The 20,806-nt window shown below is 29.8% G+C and overlaps 1 protein-coding gene across 1 annotated transcript in view; it reads left to right on the top strand.

Moving 5' to 3' along the window:
• Positions 1-20,806, top strand: part of fras1 (Fraser extracellular matrix complex subunit 1) — a 383,712-nt gene that overhangs the window by 138,687 nt on the left and 224,219 nt on the right. Inside the window, exons 12-13 of the mRNA XM_072912400.1 lie at positions 2,445-2,588; positions 13,030-13,176. Of these exons, the coding sequence (XP_072768501.1) occupies positions 2,445-2,588; positions 13,030-13,176 (291 nt within the window). The remainder of the gene's footprint in view (positions 1-2,444; positions 2,589-13,029; positions 13,177-20,806) is intronic.

Raw genomic sequence — 20,806 nt, 5'->3', positions numbered from 1 at the left:
TCGGCAACACCACATGCGGTTGTCGGCAACGCGACATGCGGTTGTCGGCAACACCACATGCGGTTGTCGGCAACACCACATGCGGTTGTCGGCAACACCACATGCGGTTGTCGGCAACACCACATGCGGTTGTCGGCAACACCACATGCAGTTGTCGGCAACACCACATGCGGTTGTCGGCAACGCGACATGCGGTTGTCGGCAACACCACATGCGGTTGTCGGCAACACCACATGCGGTTGTCGGCAACGCGACATGCGATTGTCGGCAACACCACATGCGGTTGTCGGCAACACCACATGCGGTTGTCGGCAACACCACATGCGGTTGTCGGCAACACCACATGCGGTTGTCGGCAACACCACATGCGGTTGTCGGCAACACAACATGCGGTAGTCGGCAACACCACATGCGGTTGTCGGCAACACCACATGCGGTTGTCTGCAACACAACATGCGGTAGTCGGCAACACCACATGCGGTTGTCGGCAACACCACATGCGGTTGTCGGCAACACCACATGCGGTTGTCGGCAACACCACATGCGGTTGTCGGCAACACCACATGCGGTTGTCGGCAACACCACATGCGGTAGTCGGCAACGTGACATGCGGTAGTTGGCCACACATCTGATGAATGTACACAAATATTCTCTCACCTTTGACCTTACACGCTGACGACGACAACAACAACAACAACATGCATGCTAACATGAGCATGCTAGCATTTTAAACACATTGCTCAGGTAAACCCCTCAATGTTATCGTTTTGGTGTTTGACGCATGTTACAGTTAGCATTTTAGCATGCAGACTGTGACGATCTGTCACTTCATTTCGGTTTGTTTCCATGTTTTTGTATTTACTTCCTGTCAGTGCTCTTATTTTGTTATATTTCCTGTTTGTTCCGCTGAGCACTGTTTTCTCCTCACCTGCCGTTGATTGGCACCTGCCGTTGATTGGCAGCCGGTCCACACCTGTCTGTTTTCACTCGAGCACTCCTCAGTGCTCGATGATAGACTCTATGTTTGGAACTGTTGTATGCAAGACTGCTACTTTTTTCTGTTGATGATCATTAAAATCATCTTACCTGCTCATCCTCCTCCTGGTTCTTGCATCTTGGGGTCACACAAACGGCAGCCATGCGAGTTCCTCACAGTATCATCGAGCCTGAAGATTGTGTCCTCGCGAGAACCCCTGTCGGCGATGCACAGCCGACCTTTTGGACCGCACAATTCTTGGAGGACTTAAAAGCAGGCTCGGACCTTCCCTCTCCGCCTCGACCGCCGGTTCCGGCTCTCCGACCGGCGAGGCCACCGCCGCCTTCGCTCCTCCCGGCTCGGCCGCCGGTTCCGGCTCTCCGACCGGCCAGGCCACCGCCGCCTTCGCTCTTCCCGGCTCGGCCGCCGGTTCCGGATCTCCGACCGGCGCGGCCACTGCCGCCATCTTCCCTGTCGCCTGCTGTGCATCCTGTCCCGGCTCCACGGCCAGCGCGTCGACCACCGATTCCCACACCGCGTCGCACGGCAGTCGCAGCCCCGCGTCTTACGCCGGTCGTGGCGCCACGACGACCAACACCGGCTGAGTGCCCAGCACCCGTTCCTGCTCCAAGGCAGCTTCCAGCAGCTGCACCACAGCTGCTATCCCTTCCAGCACCCGCTCATCCTGCCAGTCCGGCGAAGGCTCCAGTGGAGCCCACCGTGATGTCCTTCCTGGCCTCCTGCTGGGACTCGGCGAGGGACGTATCGTTTTCCCTCCTCCTGGCCCCCTTCCGCCCGTCCCTGGTTTTCGCACCGGGGGACATAAAAAACCTAGAACTCCTTCTCCCAGTGGTGGACGGCGTCTGGCATCCGCCTAGTGGAGGGGGGGCTACTACCAGCAGCAGTGCAGCCAAGCACACGCCGCTGTCATCCCCGCCATCGTCTCCTCCCATGGAGACATCATCGTCTCTTTCCACGGCGCCGCCACCTTCTTCTTCTCTGGCGCGCCTTCGCACTGCGCGGACATCTTCCGCGTCACCGGTGGGACTCCGCACGACACCGCCATCTTCCTGGTCGGCAGCGGATCCACCCACAACCACATCTCCGGCGGGCTTTCGCATGGCGCCGCCATCTTCATTGTCATCATTGTATTGGGTGCGATGCTACGGCAGCGGCGCTGATGCTGCCCCCTTGTGGTGGGAAAATATAAATGTCATACCTTCGTTACCCATGCTCCGATCTTCCTGACCTTTGTGGTGGTGGGTCAGGACAATGGGGAGGCTCGCAGCTTTAAATCTTTTTGCGTTTACTTGTGATGTGCCACTTTGCTTTTCACTTTCTCACACTCGCCACTAGTTCCTGTGACAGATCCTGTTTTAAAACTTTGGACATGCCAAATCTTTGCGGTCTAAGTAAAAAGTCAAGGTTGAAGGTCAAGAACATGACCTTGTGTCTTCATGTGTTCCAGTCCGGTGTCACGCAGACTGCCAGTCTTGCCTGGGCTCCCCTGACCACTGCCAGAGCTGCAAGGACCCCGGAGCCGTCCTCCATCTGGGCCGCTGCTTGTCCGCCTGTCCCGACGGCTTCTTCGCCGACGGAGCGGCATGCGCAGGTAGGCGTGTCTCCGTTGTCTCCGCCCCCCCCCACCCCCACACCCCACACCCCCGGGACACTTCATTAGGTACACACACGGCTGGGGGATTCAAGAAAATGGCTGCCATTTGCTTGCTGGGACTCTCAAAACGCTAGCTATTTTTTGTCTTTTTTTTTTTTTCAGCCGAGCACTTTCGAGTCATATAACTACGTTGGCATTCTTGAATGCTAACATTTTTACAGATTTTTCTAACCAAATACCTCGGAGTTAAAACTTGGTACTTGACGCATGGTAAAATGATCATGCTATCATGCTAACGTTAGCGTGCATACTTTTTTAATCGATTTTGAAGCCGCACAATTCATCTCAGATATTTACTTGGTACTTGGCACATGCTAACTGTTAGCATGATAGCTATTTTCTGTCTTTTTTTTTTTTTTTTTTTTCAGCCAAGCACCTTGGAATCATATAACTTGGTACTTTGCATCTTCTGTTGGCATGCTAATGTTAGCATCCTCGCATGCTAACATTTTTTTCTTCAGCCGAATCCTTCAGAGTTGTATAACTTGTTAGCATGTTAGCTTATTTCCCGCATGCTAGCATTCCTGGTGGTAGGCCGGTGTTAGCTTCAACGAATAATATTGCTAATACGTGTTATTTTCCATGTAAATGGAGTATTATTAGGGTTTTTTGGATGTTTTTTGAGGGAGTGGTGTACTCCATTAGCTACATTGTTAGCCACCAGCGTTAGCATGGGTAAAAAAGCAAAGTGTCTCGTCTTACAGAAAGATTGTGAATGATAGCAACATGACATTTTACTCCCATTTACCGTGTTTTCATATGCAAACAGTAATGTTTCTTTTATGGGCTCCTGCAGTTCAATCCTACTTTTATTGGCGGCAACGTCGTATGCTATAACTTTTATGACGGATGTTTAAAATCCAGCAGTAAGGCCAAGCTTCTTCTTCTTCTTCTTCTTCTTCTTCTTCTTCTTCTTTTCTTTTTCTTTTTTTTCTTTTTCTTTTTTCTTTTTTTCTTTTTCTTTTTCTTTTTTCTTTTTCTTTTTCTTTTTTTTCTTTTTCTTTTTCTTCTTTTTCTTTTTCTTCTTTTTCTTTTTCTTTTTTTTCTTCTTTTTCTTTTTTTTCTTTTTTTCTTTTTCTTTTTTTTCTTTTTCTTTTTCATTTTTTTCTTTTTCTTTTTTTTCTTCTTTTTCTTTTTTTTTCTTTTTTTCTTTTTCTTTTTTTTCTTTTTCTTTTTCATTTTTTTCTTTTTCTTCTTTTTCTTTTTCTTTTTTCTTTTTCTTTTTTTTCTTTTTTCTTTTTCTTTTTTTTCTTTTTTTCTTTTTCTTTTTTTTCTTTTTCTTTTTCTTCTTTTTCTTGTTTTTCTTCTTTTTCTTTTTTTTCTTTTTTTTCTTTTTCTTTTTCTTTTTTTTCTTTTTCTTTTTCTTCTTTTTTTTCTTTTTCTTTTTCTTCTTTTTCTTTTTTTTCTTTTTCTTTTTCTTCTTTTTTTTTTCTTCTTTTTCTTTTTTTCTTTTTCTTTTTTTCTTTTTCTTTTTCTTCTTTTTTTTTTCTTCTTTTTCTTCTTTTTCTTTTTTTTCTTTTTCTTCTTTTTCTTCTTTTTTTTTTTCTTCTTTTTCTTCTTCTACACAAATGTAATATTTTATATATGTGTGTGTGTATATATATATAACATTTTTGGAATTTGTCAAGGGAAAGCTTAAAGGTTCCTGAACAGTTTGAAGTATGAACACTTTGAGTCGGGTGAAAAATGTGGAAGGTAGAGCGTAGTAAAATATTAAGAAGAATAAATAGATGAATTTTGGTGTAGAAAATATTGTTATTCTTATTATTGAGTGAATGTTTTGGAGCATTCACACAATTAAAAATCAACTTTAATTGACTGATTTAAAAAAAGTGACATGATCTTAAATTCATATAAATATGAGATATGTACATTAAAATGTTGTATCAAATAAATATAAACATTTATTAATAATTCATGAGGTCATCTGCTATCATATTTTCAAAATAAAATGCTTATTATAGTCCTAAAAGTACAATAGTATAAAATACATCATTTTGTAGTAATTAATATAATTTTTCTGTGGAGAAAAACATGATTTTTATTTCTCACTCAGCACTTCACAATCTCACTTCTACTCTTTTTATTTATTTATTTATTTTTTACCTTTGGCTCGTTTTTTTTCTTGCCTGTGCTTTTTTTCTTCTTTTTTTTTCTCTCTCCCTCCAAGTAAACGTCAGCCTTGAAATATTGTGAGTGCACTTCAGCTGCTGCCCAAAAACTAGGATCAATAAACACTAGAACTTTCCCAAACTTTGTCATCTACTACATTTCAAATATTGCTTATATGCTACAATGCTAACATGCTAAATTACTGACCTACACTAACATGCTAATATATTAACAGGCTAATAAGCTAACATATTAATATGCTAACATGCTAATATACTAACATGTTTATATGCTACAATGCTAAAATGCTAAATTACTGACCTACACCAGCATGCTAAAATATTAACATGCTAATAAGCTAACATATTAATTTGCTAACATGCTAATATACTAACATGCTTATATGCTAGAAGCTTATATTTAAATACATGTTAAAACAGGATAATATGCTAATTTTAACATGCTAAAATACTAAGATGTTAACATGTTACAGTGCAAACATGCTAAATTGCTAACATACACCAACATGCTAATATATTAACATATTAATATGCTATCATGTTATTGCTAACATTTTAAGATACATTAACAGGATAGTATGCTAATTTTAACATGCTAAAATACTAAAATGTTAACATGTTACAGTGCAAACATGCTAAATTGCTAACATACACCAACATGCTAATATAGTAACATGCTAACATGTTATTGCCAACATTTTAAAATACATGTTAATAAGCTAACATATTAATATGCTAACATGCTATTGCTAACATATTAAAATACATGTTAACAGGATAATATGCTAATTTTAACATGCTAAAATATTAAGATGCTAACATGTTACCATGCAAATATGCTAAATTACTAACATACACTAACATGCTAATAAGTTAACATATTAATATGCTATCATGTTATTGCTAACATTTTAAAATACATTAACAGGATAGTATGCTAATTTTAACATGCTAAAATACTAAGATGTTAACATGTTACAGTGCAAACATGCTAAATTGCTAACATACACCAACATGCTAATATATTAACATGCTAACATGTTATTGCTAACATTTTAAAATACATGTTAATAAGCTAACATATTAATATGCTAACATGCTAGCATATTAAAATACATGTTAACAGGATAATATGCTAATTTTAACATGCTAAAATATTAAGATGCTAACATGTTGCAGTGCAAGCATGCTAAATTACTAACATACACTAACATGCTAATAAGTTAACATATTAATATGCTATCATGTTATTGCTAACATTTTAAAATACATGTTAACAGGATAGTATGATAATTTTAACATGTTAAATTATTAAGATGTTACAATGCTAACATGCTAAATTACTAACATACACTAACATGCTAATATATTAACATGTTAATAAGCTAACATAATAATATGCTAGCATGCTATTGTTAACATGCTAATATACTAACATGTTTATATGCTAAAATGCTAAATTATTGACCTACACCAGCATGCTAAAATATTAACATGCTAATAAGCTAACATATTAATTTGCTAACATGCTAATATACTAACATGCTTATATGCTAGAAGCTTATATTTAAATACATGTTAAAACAGGATAATATGCTAATTTTAACATGCTAAAATACTAAGATGTTAACATGTTACAGTGCAAACATGCTAAATTGCTAACATACACCAACATGCTAATATATTAACATGCTAACATGTTATTGCTAACATTTTAAAATACATGTTAATAAGCTAACATATTAATATGCTAACATGCTATTGCTAACATATTAAAATACATGTTAACAGGATAATATGCTAATTTTAACATGCTAAAATATTAAGATGCTAACATGTTACCGTGCAAATATGCTAAATTACTAACATACATTAACATGCTAATAAGCTAACATATTTATATGCTATCATGTTATTGCTCACATTTTAAAATACATTAACAGGATAGTATGCTAATTTTAACATGCTAAATTATTAAGATGTTACAATGCTAACATGCTAAATTACTAAGGTGCTAATATATTAACATGTTAATAAGCTAACATATTAATTTGCTAACATGCTTATATGCTAGAAGCTTGTATTTAAATACATGTTAAAACAGGATAATATGCTAATTTTAACATGCTAAAATACTAAGATGTTAACATGTTACAGTGCAAACATGCTAAATTGCTAACATACACCAACATGCTAACATGTTATTGCCAACATTTTAAAATACATGTTAACATGTTAATAAGCTAACATATTAATATGCTAACATACTAACATGCTAGCATATTAAAATACATGTTAACAGGATAATATGCTAATTTTAACATGCTAAAATATTAAGATGCTAACATGTTACAGTGCAAACATGCTGAATTACTAACATACACTAACATGCTAATAAGCTAACATATTAATATGCTATCATGTTATTGCTAACATTTTAAAATACATGTTAACAGGATAGTATGCTAATTTTAGCATGCTAAATTATTAAGATGTTACAATGCTAACATGCTAAATTACTAAGGTGCTAATATATTAACATGTTAATAAGCTAACATATTAATTTGCTAACATGCTAATATACTAACATGCTTATATGCTAGAAGCTTATATTTAAATACATGTTAAAACAGGATAATATGCTAATTTTAACATGCTAAAATACTAAGATGTTAACATGTTACAGTGCAAACATGCTAAATTGCTAACATACACCAACATGCTAATATGCTAACATGTTATTGCTAACATTTTAAAATACATGTTAACATGTTAATATGCTAACATACTAACATGCTAGCATATTAAAATACATGTTAACAGGATAATATGCTAATTTTAACATGCTAAAAATATTAAGATGCTAACATGTTACAGTGCAAACATGCTAAATTACTAACATGCTAATAAGCTAACATATTAATATGCTATCATGTTATTGCTCACATTTTAAAATACATTAACAGGATAGTATGCTAATTTTAACATGTTAAATTATTAAGATGTTACAATGCTAACATGCTAAATTACTAAGATGCTAATATATTAACATGCTAATAAGCTAACATATTAATTTGCTAATATACTAACATGCTTATATGCTAGAAGCTTATATTTAAATACATGTTAAAACAGGATAATATGCTAATTTTAACATGCTAAAATACTAAGATGTTAACATGTTACAGTGCAAACATGCTAAATTGCTAACATACACCAACATGCTAACATGTTATTGCTAACATTTTAAAATACATGTTAACATGTTAATAAGCTAACATATTAATATGCTAACATACTAACATGCTAGCATATTAAAATACATGTTAACAGGATAATATGCTAATTTTAACATGCTAAAATATTAAGATGCTAACATGTTACCGTGCAAACATGCTAAATTACTAACATACACTAACATGCTAATAAGCTAACATATTAATATGCTATCATGTTATTGCTAACATTTTAAAATACATTAACAGGATAGTATGCTAATTTTAACATGCTAAATTATTAAGATGTTACAATGCTAACATGCTAAATTACTAAGATGCTAATATATTAGCATGTTAATAAGCTAACATATTAATTTGCTAATATACTAACATGCTTATATGCTATAAGCTTATATTTAAATACATGTTAACAGGATAATATGCTAATTTTAACATGCTAAAATAATAAGATGCTAACATGTTACCGTGCAAACATGCTAAATTACGAACATACACTAACATGCTAATAAGCTAACATATTAATATGCTATCATGTTATTGCTCACATTTTAAAATACATTAACAGGATAGTATGCTAATTTTAACATGTTAAATTATTAAGATGTTACAATGCTAACATGCTAAATTACTAAGATGCTAATATATTAACATGTTAATAAGCTAACATATTAATTTGCTAACATGCTAATATACTAACATGCTTATATGCTATAAGCTTATATTTAAATACATGTTAACAGGATAATATGCTAATTTTAACATGCTAAAATACCAAGATGTTAACATGTTACAGTGCAAACATGCTAAATTGCTAACATACACCAACATGCTAACATGTTATTGCTAACATTTTAAAATACATGTTAACATGTTAATAAGCTAACATATTAATATGCTAACATACTAACATGCTAGCATATTAAAATACATGTTAACAGGATAATATGCTAATTTTAACATGCTAAAATATTAAGATGCTAACATGTTACCGTGCAAACATGCTAAATTACTAACATACACTAACATGCTAATAAGCTAACATATTAATATGCTATCATGTTATTGCTAACATTTTAAAATACATGTTAACAGGATAGTATGCTAATTTTAGCATGTTAAATTATTAAGATGTTACAATGCTAACATGCTAAATTACTAAGGTGCTAATATATTAACATGTTAATAAGCTAACATATTAATTTGCTAACATGCTAATATACTAACATGCTTATATGCTATAAGCTTATATTTAAATACATGTTAACAGGATAATATGCTAATTTTAACATGCTAAAATACCAAGATGTTAACATGTTACAGTGCAAACATGCTAAATTGCTAACATACACCAACATGCTAACATGTTATTGTTAACATTTTAAAATACATGTTAACATGTTAATAAGCTAACATATTAATATGCTAACATACTAACATGCTAGCATATTAAAATACATGTTAACAGGATAATATGCTAATTTTAACATGCTAAAATATTAAGATGCTAACATGTTACCGTGCAAACATGCTAAATTACTAACATACACTAACATGCTAATAAGCTAACATATTAATATGCTATCATGTTATTGCTCACATTTTAAAATACATGTTAACAGGATAGTATGCTAATTTTAACATGCTAAATTATTAAGATGTTACAATGCTAACATGCTAAATTACTAAGATGCTAATATATTAACATGTTAATAAGCTAACATATTAATATGCTAACATGCTATTACTAACATGCTAACATATTAAAATACATGTTAACAGGATAATATGCTAATTTTAACATGCTAAAATATTAAGATGCTAACATGTTACAGTGCAAACATGCTAAATTACGAACATACACTAACATGCTAATAAGCTAACATATTAATATGCTATCATGTTATTGCTCACATTTTCAAATACATTAACAGGATAGTATGCTAATTTTAACATGCTAAATTATTAAGATGTTACAATGCTAACATGCTAAATTACTAAGGTGCTAATATATTAACATGTTAATAAGCTAACATATTAATTTGCTAACATGCTAATATACTAACATGCTTATATGCTAGAAGCTTATATTTAAATACATGTTAAAACAGGATAATATGCTAATTTTAACATGCTAAAATACTAAGATGTTAACATGTTACAGTGCAAACATGCTAAATTGCTAACATACACCAACATGCTAATATGCTAACATGTTATTGCTAACATTTTAAAATACATGTTAATATGCTAACATACTAACATGCTAGCATATTAAAATACATGTTAACAGGATAATATGCTAATTTTAACATGCTAAAATATTAAGATGCTAACATGTTACAGTGCAAACATGCTAAATTACTAACATACACTAACATGCTAATAAGCTAACATATTAATATGCTATCATGTTATTGCTCACATTTTAAAATACATGTTAACAGGATAGTATGCTAATTTTAACATGCTAAATTATTAAGATGTTACAATGCTAACATGCTAAATTACTAAGATGCTAATATATTAACATGTTAATAAGCTAACATATTAATTTGCTAACATGCTAATATACTAACATGCTTATATGCTAGAAGCTTATATTTAAATACATGTTAAAACAGGATAATATGCTAATTTTAACATGCTAAAATACCAAGATGTTAACATGTTACAGTGCAAACATGCTAAATTGCTAACATACACCAACATGCTAACATGTTATTGCCAACATTTTAAAATACATGTTAACATGTTAATAAGCTAACATATTAATATGCTAACATACTAACATGCTAGCATATTAAAATACATGTTAACAGGATAATATGCTAATTTTAACATGCTAAAATATTAAGATGCTAACATGTTTCCGTGCAAACATGCTAAATTACTAACATACACTAACATGCTAATAAGCTAACATTAATATGCTATCATGTTATTGCTCACATTTTAAAATACATGTTAACAGGATAGTATGCTAATTTTAGCATGCTAAATTATTAAGATGTTACAATGCTAACATGCTAAATTACTAAGATGCTAATATATTAACATGTTAATAAGCTAACATATTAATATGCTAACATGCTATTACTAACATGCTAACATATTAAAATACATGTTAACAGGATAATATGCTAATTTTAACATGCTAAAATATTAAGATGCTAACATGTTACAGTGCAAACATGCTAAATTACTAACATACACTAACATGCTAATAAGCTAACATATTAATATGCTATCATGTTATTGCTCACATTTTAAAATACATGTTAACAGGATAGTATGATAATTTTAACATGCTAAATTATTAAGATGTTACAATGCTAACATGCTAAATTACTAAGATGCTAATATATTAACATGTTAATAAGCTAACATATTAATTTGCTAACATGCTAATATACTAACATGCTTATATGCTAGAAGCTTATATTTAAATACATGTTAAAACAGGATAATATGCTAATTTTAACATGCTAAAATACCAAGATGTTAACATGTTACAGTGCAAACATGCTAAATTGCTAACATACACCAACATGCTAACATGTTATTGCCAACATTTTAAAATACATGTTAACATGTTAATAAGCTAACATATTAATATGCTAACATACTAACATGCTAGCATATTAAAATACATGTTAACAGGATAATATGCTAATTTTAACATGCTAAAATATTAAGATGCTAACATGTTTCCGTGCAAACATGCTAAATTACTAACATACACTAACATGCTAATAAGCTAACATTAATATGCTATCATGTTATTGCTCACATTTTAAAATACATGTTAACAGGATAGTATGCTAATTTTAGCATGCTAAATTATTAAGATGTTACAATGCTAACATGCTAAATTACTAAGATGCTAATATATTAACATGTTAATAAGCTAACATATTAATATGCTAACATGCTATTACTAACATGCTAACATATTAAAATACATGTTAACAGGATAATATGCTAATTTTAACATGCTAAAATATTAAGATGCTAACATGTTACAGTGCAAACATGCTAAATTACTAACATACACTAACATGCTAATAAGCTAACATATTAATATGCTATCATGTTATTGCTCACATTTTAAAATACATGTTAACAGGATAGTATGCTAATTTTAACATGTTAAATTATTAAGATGTTACAATGCTAACATGCTAAATTACTAAGATGCTAATATATTAACATGCTAATAAGCTAACATATTAATTTGCTAATATACTAACATGCTTATATGCTAGAAGCTTATATTTAAATACATGTTAAAACAGGTTAATATGCTAATTTTAACATGCTAAAATACTAAGGTGCTAACATGTTACCGTGCAAACATGCTAAATTACTAACATACACTAACATGCTAATAAGCTAACATATTAATATGCTATCATGTTATTGCTCACATTTTCAAATACATTTACAGGATAGTATGCTAATTTTAACATGCTAAATTATTAAGATGTTACAATGCTAACATGCTAAATTACTAAGATGCTAATATATTAACATGTTAATAAGCTAACATATTAATATGCTAACATGCTATCGTTAACATGCTAATATACTAGCATGCTAACATATTCAAATACATGTTAACAGGATAATATGCTAAAATACTAAGATGCTAACATGTTACAATGCTAACTGGGCTTCAGCTGCTGTGGAAAAACATTGGATCAATAAACAGTTGAATTTTCCCAACCACTAAGTTTGAAATATTGATTAAAAAGCAACCAAATATTTTCTATGTGCTGACAAAGTGTGACAGGAAGTGAACGCTGCAAAAAGAAGAAAAGTACAAAAAGAAAGTTGCTAATGAGATCTACTAAACATGTGAGCCGAGTCTACTTAGTGAGCAGAAAGTGTGAGGAGAAAAGGCAAATGTAAATATTAGTCAGATGATCTATCAAGGCTGGAAATGTTCTGCGAGTGGAGTAAATGTTTGGTCCTCAGCGCCTCCTCTGGCTGCTTGTGTCCCTGCAGCTTGTCCTCCCTCCTGCAGCGTGTGCTCCGGCAGGCGCGCCTGCCGCTCCTGCGCTCTGCGGCGCCCCCTGCTGAGCGCTGATGGCAGCCAGTGTTTGACTTCCTGTCCTGCCGGGAACTTCCAGGACCAACATGGACGATGTCAGAGTGAGTCTTTCCTTTCTTCTACTCATGCTTTTATTTCTTTATTCTTGGCTGACAACTTCCTGTCACCAAGTCTACGTTTTATTGTTATTGTCTGACGTTTGATCAGCACACGTCTGTCTGCCAACAAGACGTGATCGGCAACCACGTGATTGATGTGGGAAATAAATGCAGTCCAGAGTGGGAAGTCGAACACAGGAAGTGAACACATGACTTCAGAGATTAGAAAATTGAAAACTGACTTAAAGAAAGTGAAATTAAAAAAAAAGTTAAAAGTGGACAAAAATAAAATTTAAAGTGAAAAGTGAAATTGAGAAAGTAATTAAGTGAACATAAAATTCAAAAAAGTGAACTAAAGTGAAATGGATAAAGTGAAAAAATGAAATTTAGAAAAGAAAAAAATGAAATTTAGGAAAGAAAAAAGTGAAATAAAATAAAGTTACAAAGAAAGTGAAAAATGAAATAAAGTTAAAAAAGAAAAAGAAGTGAAATAAAGAAAGTTAAAAGTGAAATAAAAAAAGGGAACTAAATTAAAATGGATAAAGTGAAAAAATGAAATTTAGAAAAGAAAAAAATTTAATTTAGAAAAGAAAAAAATGGAATTTAGGGGAAAAAAAGTGAAATAAAATAAAGTTACAACTGAAGCAAAGAAAGTGAAAAATGAAATAAAGTAAAAAAAAAATTAAAAAAATTAAGTGAAATAAAGAAAGTTAAAAGTGAAATAAAAAAGTGAACTAAAGTAAAATGGATAAAGTGAAAAAATGAAATTTAGAAAAGAAAAAAATGAAATTTAGCAAAGAAAAAAGTGAAATAAAATAAAGTTACAACTGAAGCAAAGAAAGTGAAAAATGAAATAAAGTTTAAAAAAAAATTAAGTGAAATAAAGAAAGTTAAATGTGAATTAAAAAAAGTGAACTAAAGTAAAATGGATAAAGTGAAAAAATGAAATTTAGAAAAGAAAAAAATGAAATTTAGCAAAGAAAAAAGTGAAATAAAATAAAGTTACAACTGAAGCAAAGAAAGTGAAAAATGAAATAAAGTAAAAAAAATAAATAAATGAAGTGAAATAAAGAAAGTTAAAAGTGCAATAAAAAAAGTGAACTAAAGTAAAATGGATAAAGTGAAAAAATTAAATTTAGAAAAGAAAAAAATGAAATTTAGAAAAGAAAAAAGTGAAATAAAATAAAGTTAAAACGGAAACAAAGAAAGTGAAAAATTCAATAAAATTGAACAGTGAAATAAAATGAAGTTGAGTAAGTGAAGCAAAAAGTGAAAAATGAAATATAAAAAGTGAAAAATGAAATAGAGAAAGTTAAAAAACGAAATAAAATGAAGTGAAATAAAGAAAGTTAAAAGTGAAATAAAAAAAATGAACAGTGAAATAAAATAAATTGAGTAAGTGAAACACAAAGTGAAATAGCGTGAAAGGTGAAATTGAGTAAGTGAAAAATGAAATTGAGAATTAAGAAAAAAATGAAGTGGAAAAAAAGTGAAAAGTGAAATTGAGAAAGTAATTAAGTGAACATAAAATTAGAAAAGTGAACTAACGGGAAATGGATAAGGTGAAAAAATGAAATTTAGAAAAGAAAAAAGTGAAATAAAATAAAGTTAAAAGTGAAAGAGAGTGGAAAATGAAAGAGTGAAAGGTGAAAACTGAAATATAAAAAGTGAAAAATGAAATAAAGTTAAAAAAAATGAAGTGAAATAAAGAAAGTTAAAAGTGAAATTAAAAAGATTAACAGTGAAATGAAATAAAGTCGAGTAAGTGAAAATTGAAATAAAGTGAAAGATGAAATTGAGAAAGTTTTATTTTTTTTATTTAGCCTTTATTTAACCAGGTAAAAAAAATCCCATTGAGATCAGAGATCTCTTTTCCAAGGGAAAGTGAAATTGAGAAAGTAATTAAGTGAACATAAAATTCAAAAAAGTGAACTAAAGTGAAATGGATAAAGTGAAAAAATGAAATTTAGAAAAGAAAAAAATGAAATTTAGGAAAGAAAAAAGTGAAATAAAATAAAGTTACAACTGAAGCAAAGAAAGTGAAAAATGAAATAAAGTTTTAAAAAAAATGACGTGAAATAAAGAAAGTTAAAAGTGAAATAAAAAAAGTGAACTAAAGTAAAATGGATAAAGTGAAAAAATGAAATTTAGAAAAGAAAAAAATGAAATTTAGAAAAGAAAAAAATGAAATTTAGCAAAGAAAAAAGTGAAATAAAATAAAGTTACAACTGAAGCAAAGAAAGTTAAAAATGAATTAAAGTTAAAAAAAAAAATTAAGTGAAATAAAGAAAGTTAAAAGTGAAATAAAAAAGTGAACTAAAGTAAAATGGATAAAGTGAAAAAATGAAATTTAGAAAAGAAAAAAATGAAATTTAGCAAAGAAAAAAGTGAAATAAAATAAAGTTACAACTGAAGCACAGAAAGTGAAAAATGAAATAAAGTAAAAAAAAAAATTAAAAAAAAATTAAGTGAAATAAAGAAAGTTAAAAGTGAAATAAAAAAGTGAACTAAAGTAAAATGGATAAAGTGAAAAAATGAAATTTAGAAAAGAAAAAAATGAAATTTAGCAAAGAAAAAAGTGAAATAAAATAAAGTTACAACTGAAGCAAAGAAAGTGAAAAATGAAATAAAGTTAAAAAAAATTAAGTGAAATAAAGAAAGTTAAATGTGAATTAAAAAAAGTGAACTAAAGTAAAATGGATAAAGTGAAAAAATGAAATTTAGAAAAGAAAAAAATGAAATTTAGAAAAGAAAAAAATGAAATTTAGAAAAGAAAAAAATGAAATTTAGGAAAGAAAAAAGTGAAATGAAATAAAGTTACAACTGAAGCAAAGAAAGTGAAAAATGAAATAAAGTAAAAAAAAAAATAAAAAATGAAGTGAAATAAAGAAAGTTAAAAGTGCAATAAAAAAAAGTGAACTAAAGTAAAATGGATAAAGTGAAAAAATGAAATTTAGAAAAGAAAAAAATGAAATTTAGAAAAGAAAAAAGTGAAATAAAATAAAGTTAAAACGGAAACAAAGAAAGTGAAAAATTCAATAAAGTGAAATAAAGAAAGTTAAAAGTGAAATAAAAAAAATTGAACAGTGAAATAAAATGAAGTTGAGTAAGTGAAACAAAAAGTGAAAAATGAAATATAAAAAGTGAAAAATGAAGTAGAGAAAGTTAAAAAACGAAATAAAATGAAGTGAAATAAAGAAAGTTAAAAGTGAAATGAAAAAAATGAACAGTGAAATAAAATAAATTGAGTAAGTGAAACACAAAGTGAAATAGCGTGAAAGGTGAAATTGAGTAAGTGAAAAATTAAATTGAGAATTAAGAAAAAAATGAAGTGGGAAAAAAAGTGAAAAGTGAAATTGAGAAAGTAATTAAGTGAACATAAAATTAGAAAAGTGAACTAACGGGAAATGGATAAGGTGAAAAAATGAAATTTAGAAAAGAAAAAAGAGAAATAAAATAAAGTTAAAAGTGAAAGAGAGTGGAAAATGAAAGAGTGAAAGGTGAAAACTGAAATATAAAAAGTGAAAAATGAAATAAAGTTAAAAAAAAATGAAGTGAAATAAAGAAAGTTAAAAGTGAAATTAAAAAAATTAACAGTGAAATGAAATAAAGTCGAGTACCGGTAAGTGAAAAGTGAAATAAAGTGAAAGAAGAAATTGAGAAAGTTTTATTTTTTTTATTTAGCCTTTATTTAACCAGGTAAAAAAAATCCCATTGAGATCAGAGATCTCTTTTCCAAGGGAAAGTGAAATTGAGAAAGTAATTAAGTGAACATAAAATTCAAAAAAATGAACTAAAGTGAAATGGATAAAGTGAAAAAATGAAATTTAGAAAAGAAAAAAATTAAATTTAGGAAAGAAAAAAGTGAAATAAAATAAAGTTACAACTGAAGCAAAGAAAGTGAAAAATGAAATAAAGTAAAAAAAAATAAATAAAAAAAAATGACGTGAAATAAAGAAAGTTAAAAGTGAAATAAAAAAAGTGAACTAAAGTAAAATGGATAAAGTGAAAAAATGAAATTTAGAAAAGAAAAAAATGAAATTTAGAAAAGAAAAAAATGAAATTTAGGAAAGAAAAAAGTGAAATAAAATAAAGTTACAACTGAAGCAAAGAAAGTGAAAAATGAAATAAAGTAAAAAAAAAAATAAAAAAAATTAAGTGAAATAAAGAAAGTTAAAAGTGAAATAAAAAAGTGAACTAAAGTAAAATGGATAAAGTGAAAAAATGAAATTTAGAAAAGAAAAAAATGAAATTTAGAAAAGAAAAAAATGAAATTTAGCAAAGAAAAAAGTGAAATAAAATAAAATTACAACTGAAGCAAAGAAAGTGAAAAATGAAATAAAGTTTAAAAAAAATGAAGTGAAATAAAGAAAGTTAAAAGTGAATTAAAAAAAAGTGAACTAAAGTAAAATGGATAAAGTGAAAAAATGAAATTTAGAAAAGAAAAAAATGAAATTTAGAAAAGAAAAAAATGAAATTTAGGAAAGAAAAAAGTGAAATAAAATAAATTAAGTGAAATAAAGAAAGTTAAAAGTGAAATAAAAAAGTGAACTAAAGTAAAATGGATAAAGTGAAAAAATGAAATTTAGAAAAGAAAAAAATGAAATTTAGAAAAGAAAAAAATGAAATTTAGCAAAGAAAAAAGTGAAATAAAATAAAATTACAACTGAAGCAAAGAAAGTGAAAAATGAAATAAAGTTTAAAAAAAATGAAGTGAAATAAAGAAAGTTAAAAGTGAATTAAAAAAAAGTGAACTAAAGTAAAATGGATAAAGTGAAAAAATGAAATTTAGAAAAGAAAAAAATGAAATTTAGAAAAGAAAAAAATGAAATTTAGAAAAGAAAAAAATGAAATTTAGGAAAGAAAAAAGTGAAATAAAATAAAGTTACAACTGAAGCAAAGAAAGTGAAAAATGAAATAAAGTAAAAAAAAAAATAAAAAAAATTAAGTGAAATAAAGAAAGTTAAAAGTGAAATAAAAAAGTGAACTAAAGTAAAATGGATAAAGTGAAAAAATGAAATTTAGAAAAGAAAAAAATGAAATTTAGAAAAGAAAAAAATGAAATTTAGCAAAGAAAAAAGTGAAATAAAATAAAATTACAACTGAAGCAAAGAAAGTGAAAAATGAAATAAAGTTTAAAAAAAATGAAGTGAAATAAAGAAAGTTAAAAGTGAATTAAAAAAAAGTGAACTAAAGTAAAATGGATAAAGTGAAAAAATGAAATTTAGAAAAGAAAAAAATGAAATTTAGAAAAGAAAAAAATGAAATTTAGGAAAGAAAAAAGTGAAATAAAATAAATTAAGTGAAATAAAGAAAGTTAAAAGTGAAATAAAAAAGTGAACTAAAGTAAAATGGATAAAGTGAAAAAATGAAATTTAGAAAAGAAAAAAATGAAATTTAGAAAAGAAAAAAATGAAATTTAGGAAAGAAAAAAGTGAAATAAAATAAAGTTATAACTGAAACAAAGAAAGTGAAAAATTAAATAAAGTAAAAAGTGAAATAAAGAAAGTTAAAAGTAAAATAAAAAAAAGTGAACTAAAGTGAAATAAAATGAAGTTGAGTAAGTGAAACAAAAAGTGAAAACTGAAATATAAAAAGTGAAAAATGAAATACAAAAAGTGAAAAAAATGAAATACAATGAAGTGAAATAAAGAAAGTTAAAAGTGAAATTTAAAAAAATGAACAGTGAAATGAAATAAACTTGAGTGAATGAAACAAAGTGAAAAGTGAAATAGCGTGAAAGGTGAAATTGAGTAAGTAAAAAATGAAATTGAGAATTAAGAAAAAAATGAAGTGAAAAAGAAAGTGAAAAGTGAAATTGAGAAAGTAATTAAGTGAACATAAAATTCAAAAAAGTGAACTAAAGTGAAATGGATAAAGTGAAAAAAATGAAATTTAGAAATGAAAAAAATGAAATTTAGGAAAAAAAAGTGAAATAAAATAAAGTTACAACTGAAACGAAATAAAGTAAAAAATGAAATAAAATGAAGTGAAATAAAGAAAGTTAAAAGTGAAATAAAAAAATTGAACAGTAAAATAAAATGAAGGTGAGTAAGTGAAATATAAAAAGTGAAATATAAAAAGTGAAAAATGAAATAGAGAAAGTTAAAAATTGAAATAAAATGAAGTGAAATAAATAAAGTTAAAAGTGAAAAAAAAAATTAACAGTGAAATAAAATAAATTCGAGTAAGTGAAACAAAAAGTGAAAGGTGAAAGGTGAAATTGAGTAAGTGAAAAATGAAATTGAGAATTAAGAAAAAAATGAAGTGAAAAAGAAAGTGAAATTGAGAAAGTAATTAAGTGAACATAAAATTAGAAAAGTGAACTAACGTGAAATGGATAAGGGGAAAAAATGACATTTAGAAAAGAAAAAAGTGAAATAAAATAAAGTTAAAAGTGAAACAAAAAAATTGAACAGTGAAATAAAGTGAAGTTGAGTAAGTGAAACAAAAAGTGAAATAGAGTGAAAGGTGAAATTGAGTAAGTGAAAACTGAAATATAGAAAGTGACAAATAAAATTGAGAATTTAAAAAAAATGAAGTGAAAAAAAAAAGTGAAATTAAAGCTGCAAGCAGCGATGGACGGGACCGACTTTGACGGCACATAAAATCCAAACCGGAGCAGTAATTAAAACTCTTTGGTCAACTTTTAATCAGAAGGGTTCAATGTCTCTCCTGTGCTAGTTTGAAGCCGACACGACAAACGCGCTCAGAGGAGATCATGTTTGAAGAAAGGTGACCGGTTTTTACAAAACTTTTGTTTGGAAGGGGGAATTGCAAACTTCCTGTTGATTTCTGCTGGGGGTTGTCAATATATGAAATGTAGGTCTAAGTGAGACCTACATAAAGGTTACAGGCAGTTTTGTCTGAGTTTTCTTCCTAGGAGCAGTTGTGTCTGTGTTTTCTTCCTAGGGGGCGCCAGAGCGCAATTTTGAGTTTTGGGGTTGGGTTTATTTTATTAGATCGCAATTTTTGCCAGTCCTGATGTGTGTGTCCAGTTTGGTGAGTTGTGAAGCATTTTAAGGGGGTCAAATTACAGCTCAAAGAGGCAAAAGTGAATGTTTTTACTAAACTTTTGTTTTGAAGGGGGAATTGATTTTTGCTGAAGGATGTCAATGTATGAAATCTAGGTCTAAGTGAGACCTACATAGAGGTTTTTGTTTCATGTCTCTACGACATTCCTACCGGAAGTTACAAGCAGTTTTGTCTGTGTTTTTTTCCTAGGGGGCGCTAGAGCGCAATTTTGAGTTTTGGGGTTTGGTTTTTTTATTAGATGGCAATTTTCGCCAGTCCTGATGTGTGTGTCCAAATATGGTGAGTTTTGAAGCATGTTAAGGGGGTCAAATTACAGCTCAAAGAGGCGGCGGTATAATAATAAAGAATAAAACGTCCCAAAGGGACATTGCGGTCCCTAATAAAGAAAAGTTAAAAGTGAAATTGAGTAAGTCAAGTCAAATAAAATGAAGTGAAAAGTGAAACAGAAAGTGATTTTAAAGATCATTTCCATGTTGTGAAATAAATCAACACTAGCAGAGATGCTAAAATGCCACCAAACTTCTGATTGGATGAAATGATGATGTCATTGTACTCTGCTGACATCATCATTTTCATGTTTACATCACAATATTCTCTA

The sequence above is a fragment of the Nerophis lumbriciformis genome, linkage group LG03 (genome assembly GCF_033978685.3).
Source record: "Nerophis lumbriciformis linkage group LG03, RoL_Nlum_v2.1, whole genome shotgun sequence".
In the NCBI taxonomy this organism is placed as follows: domain Eukaryota; kingdom Metazoa; phylum Chordata; class Actinopteri; order Syngnathiformes; family Syngnathidae; genus Nerophis; species Nerophis lumbriciformis.
The sequence above is the reverse complement of the archived record's forward strand: the minus strand, read 5'-3'. Positions and strand labels throughout refer to the sequence as shown.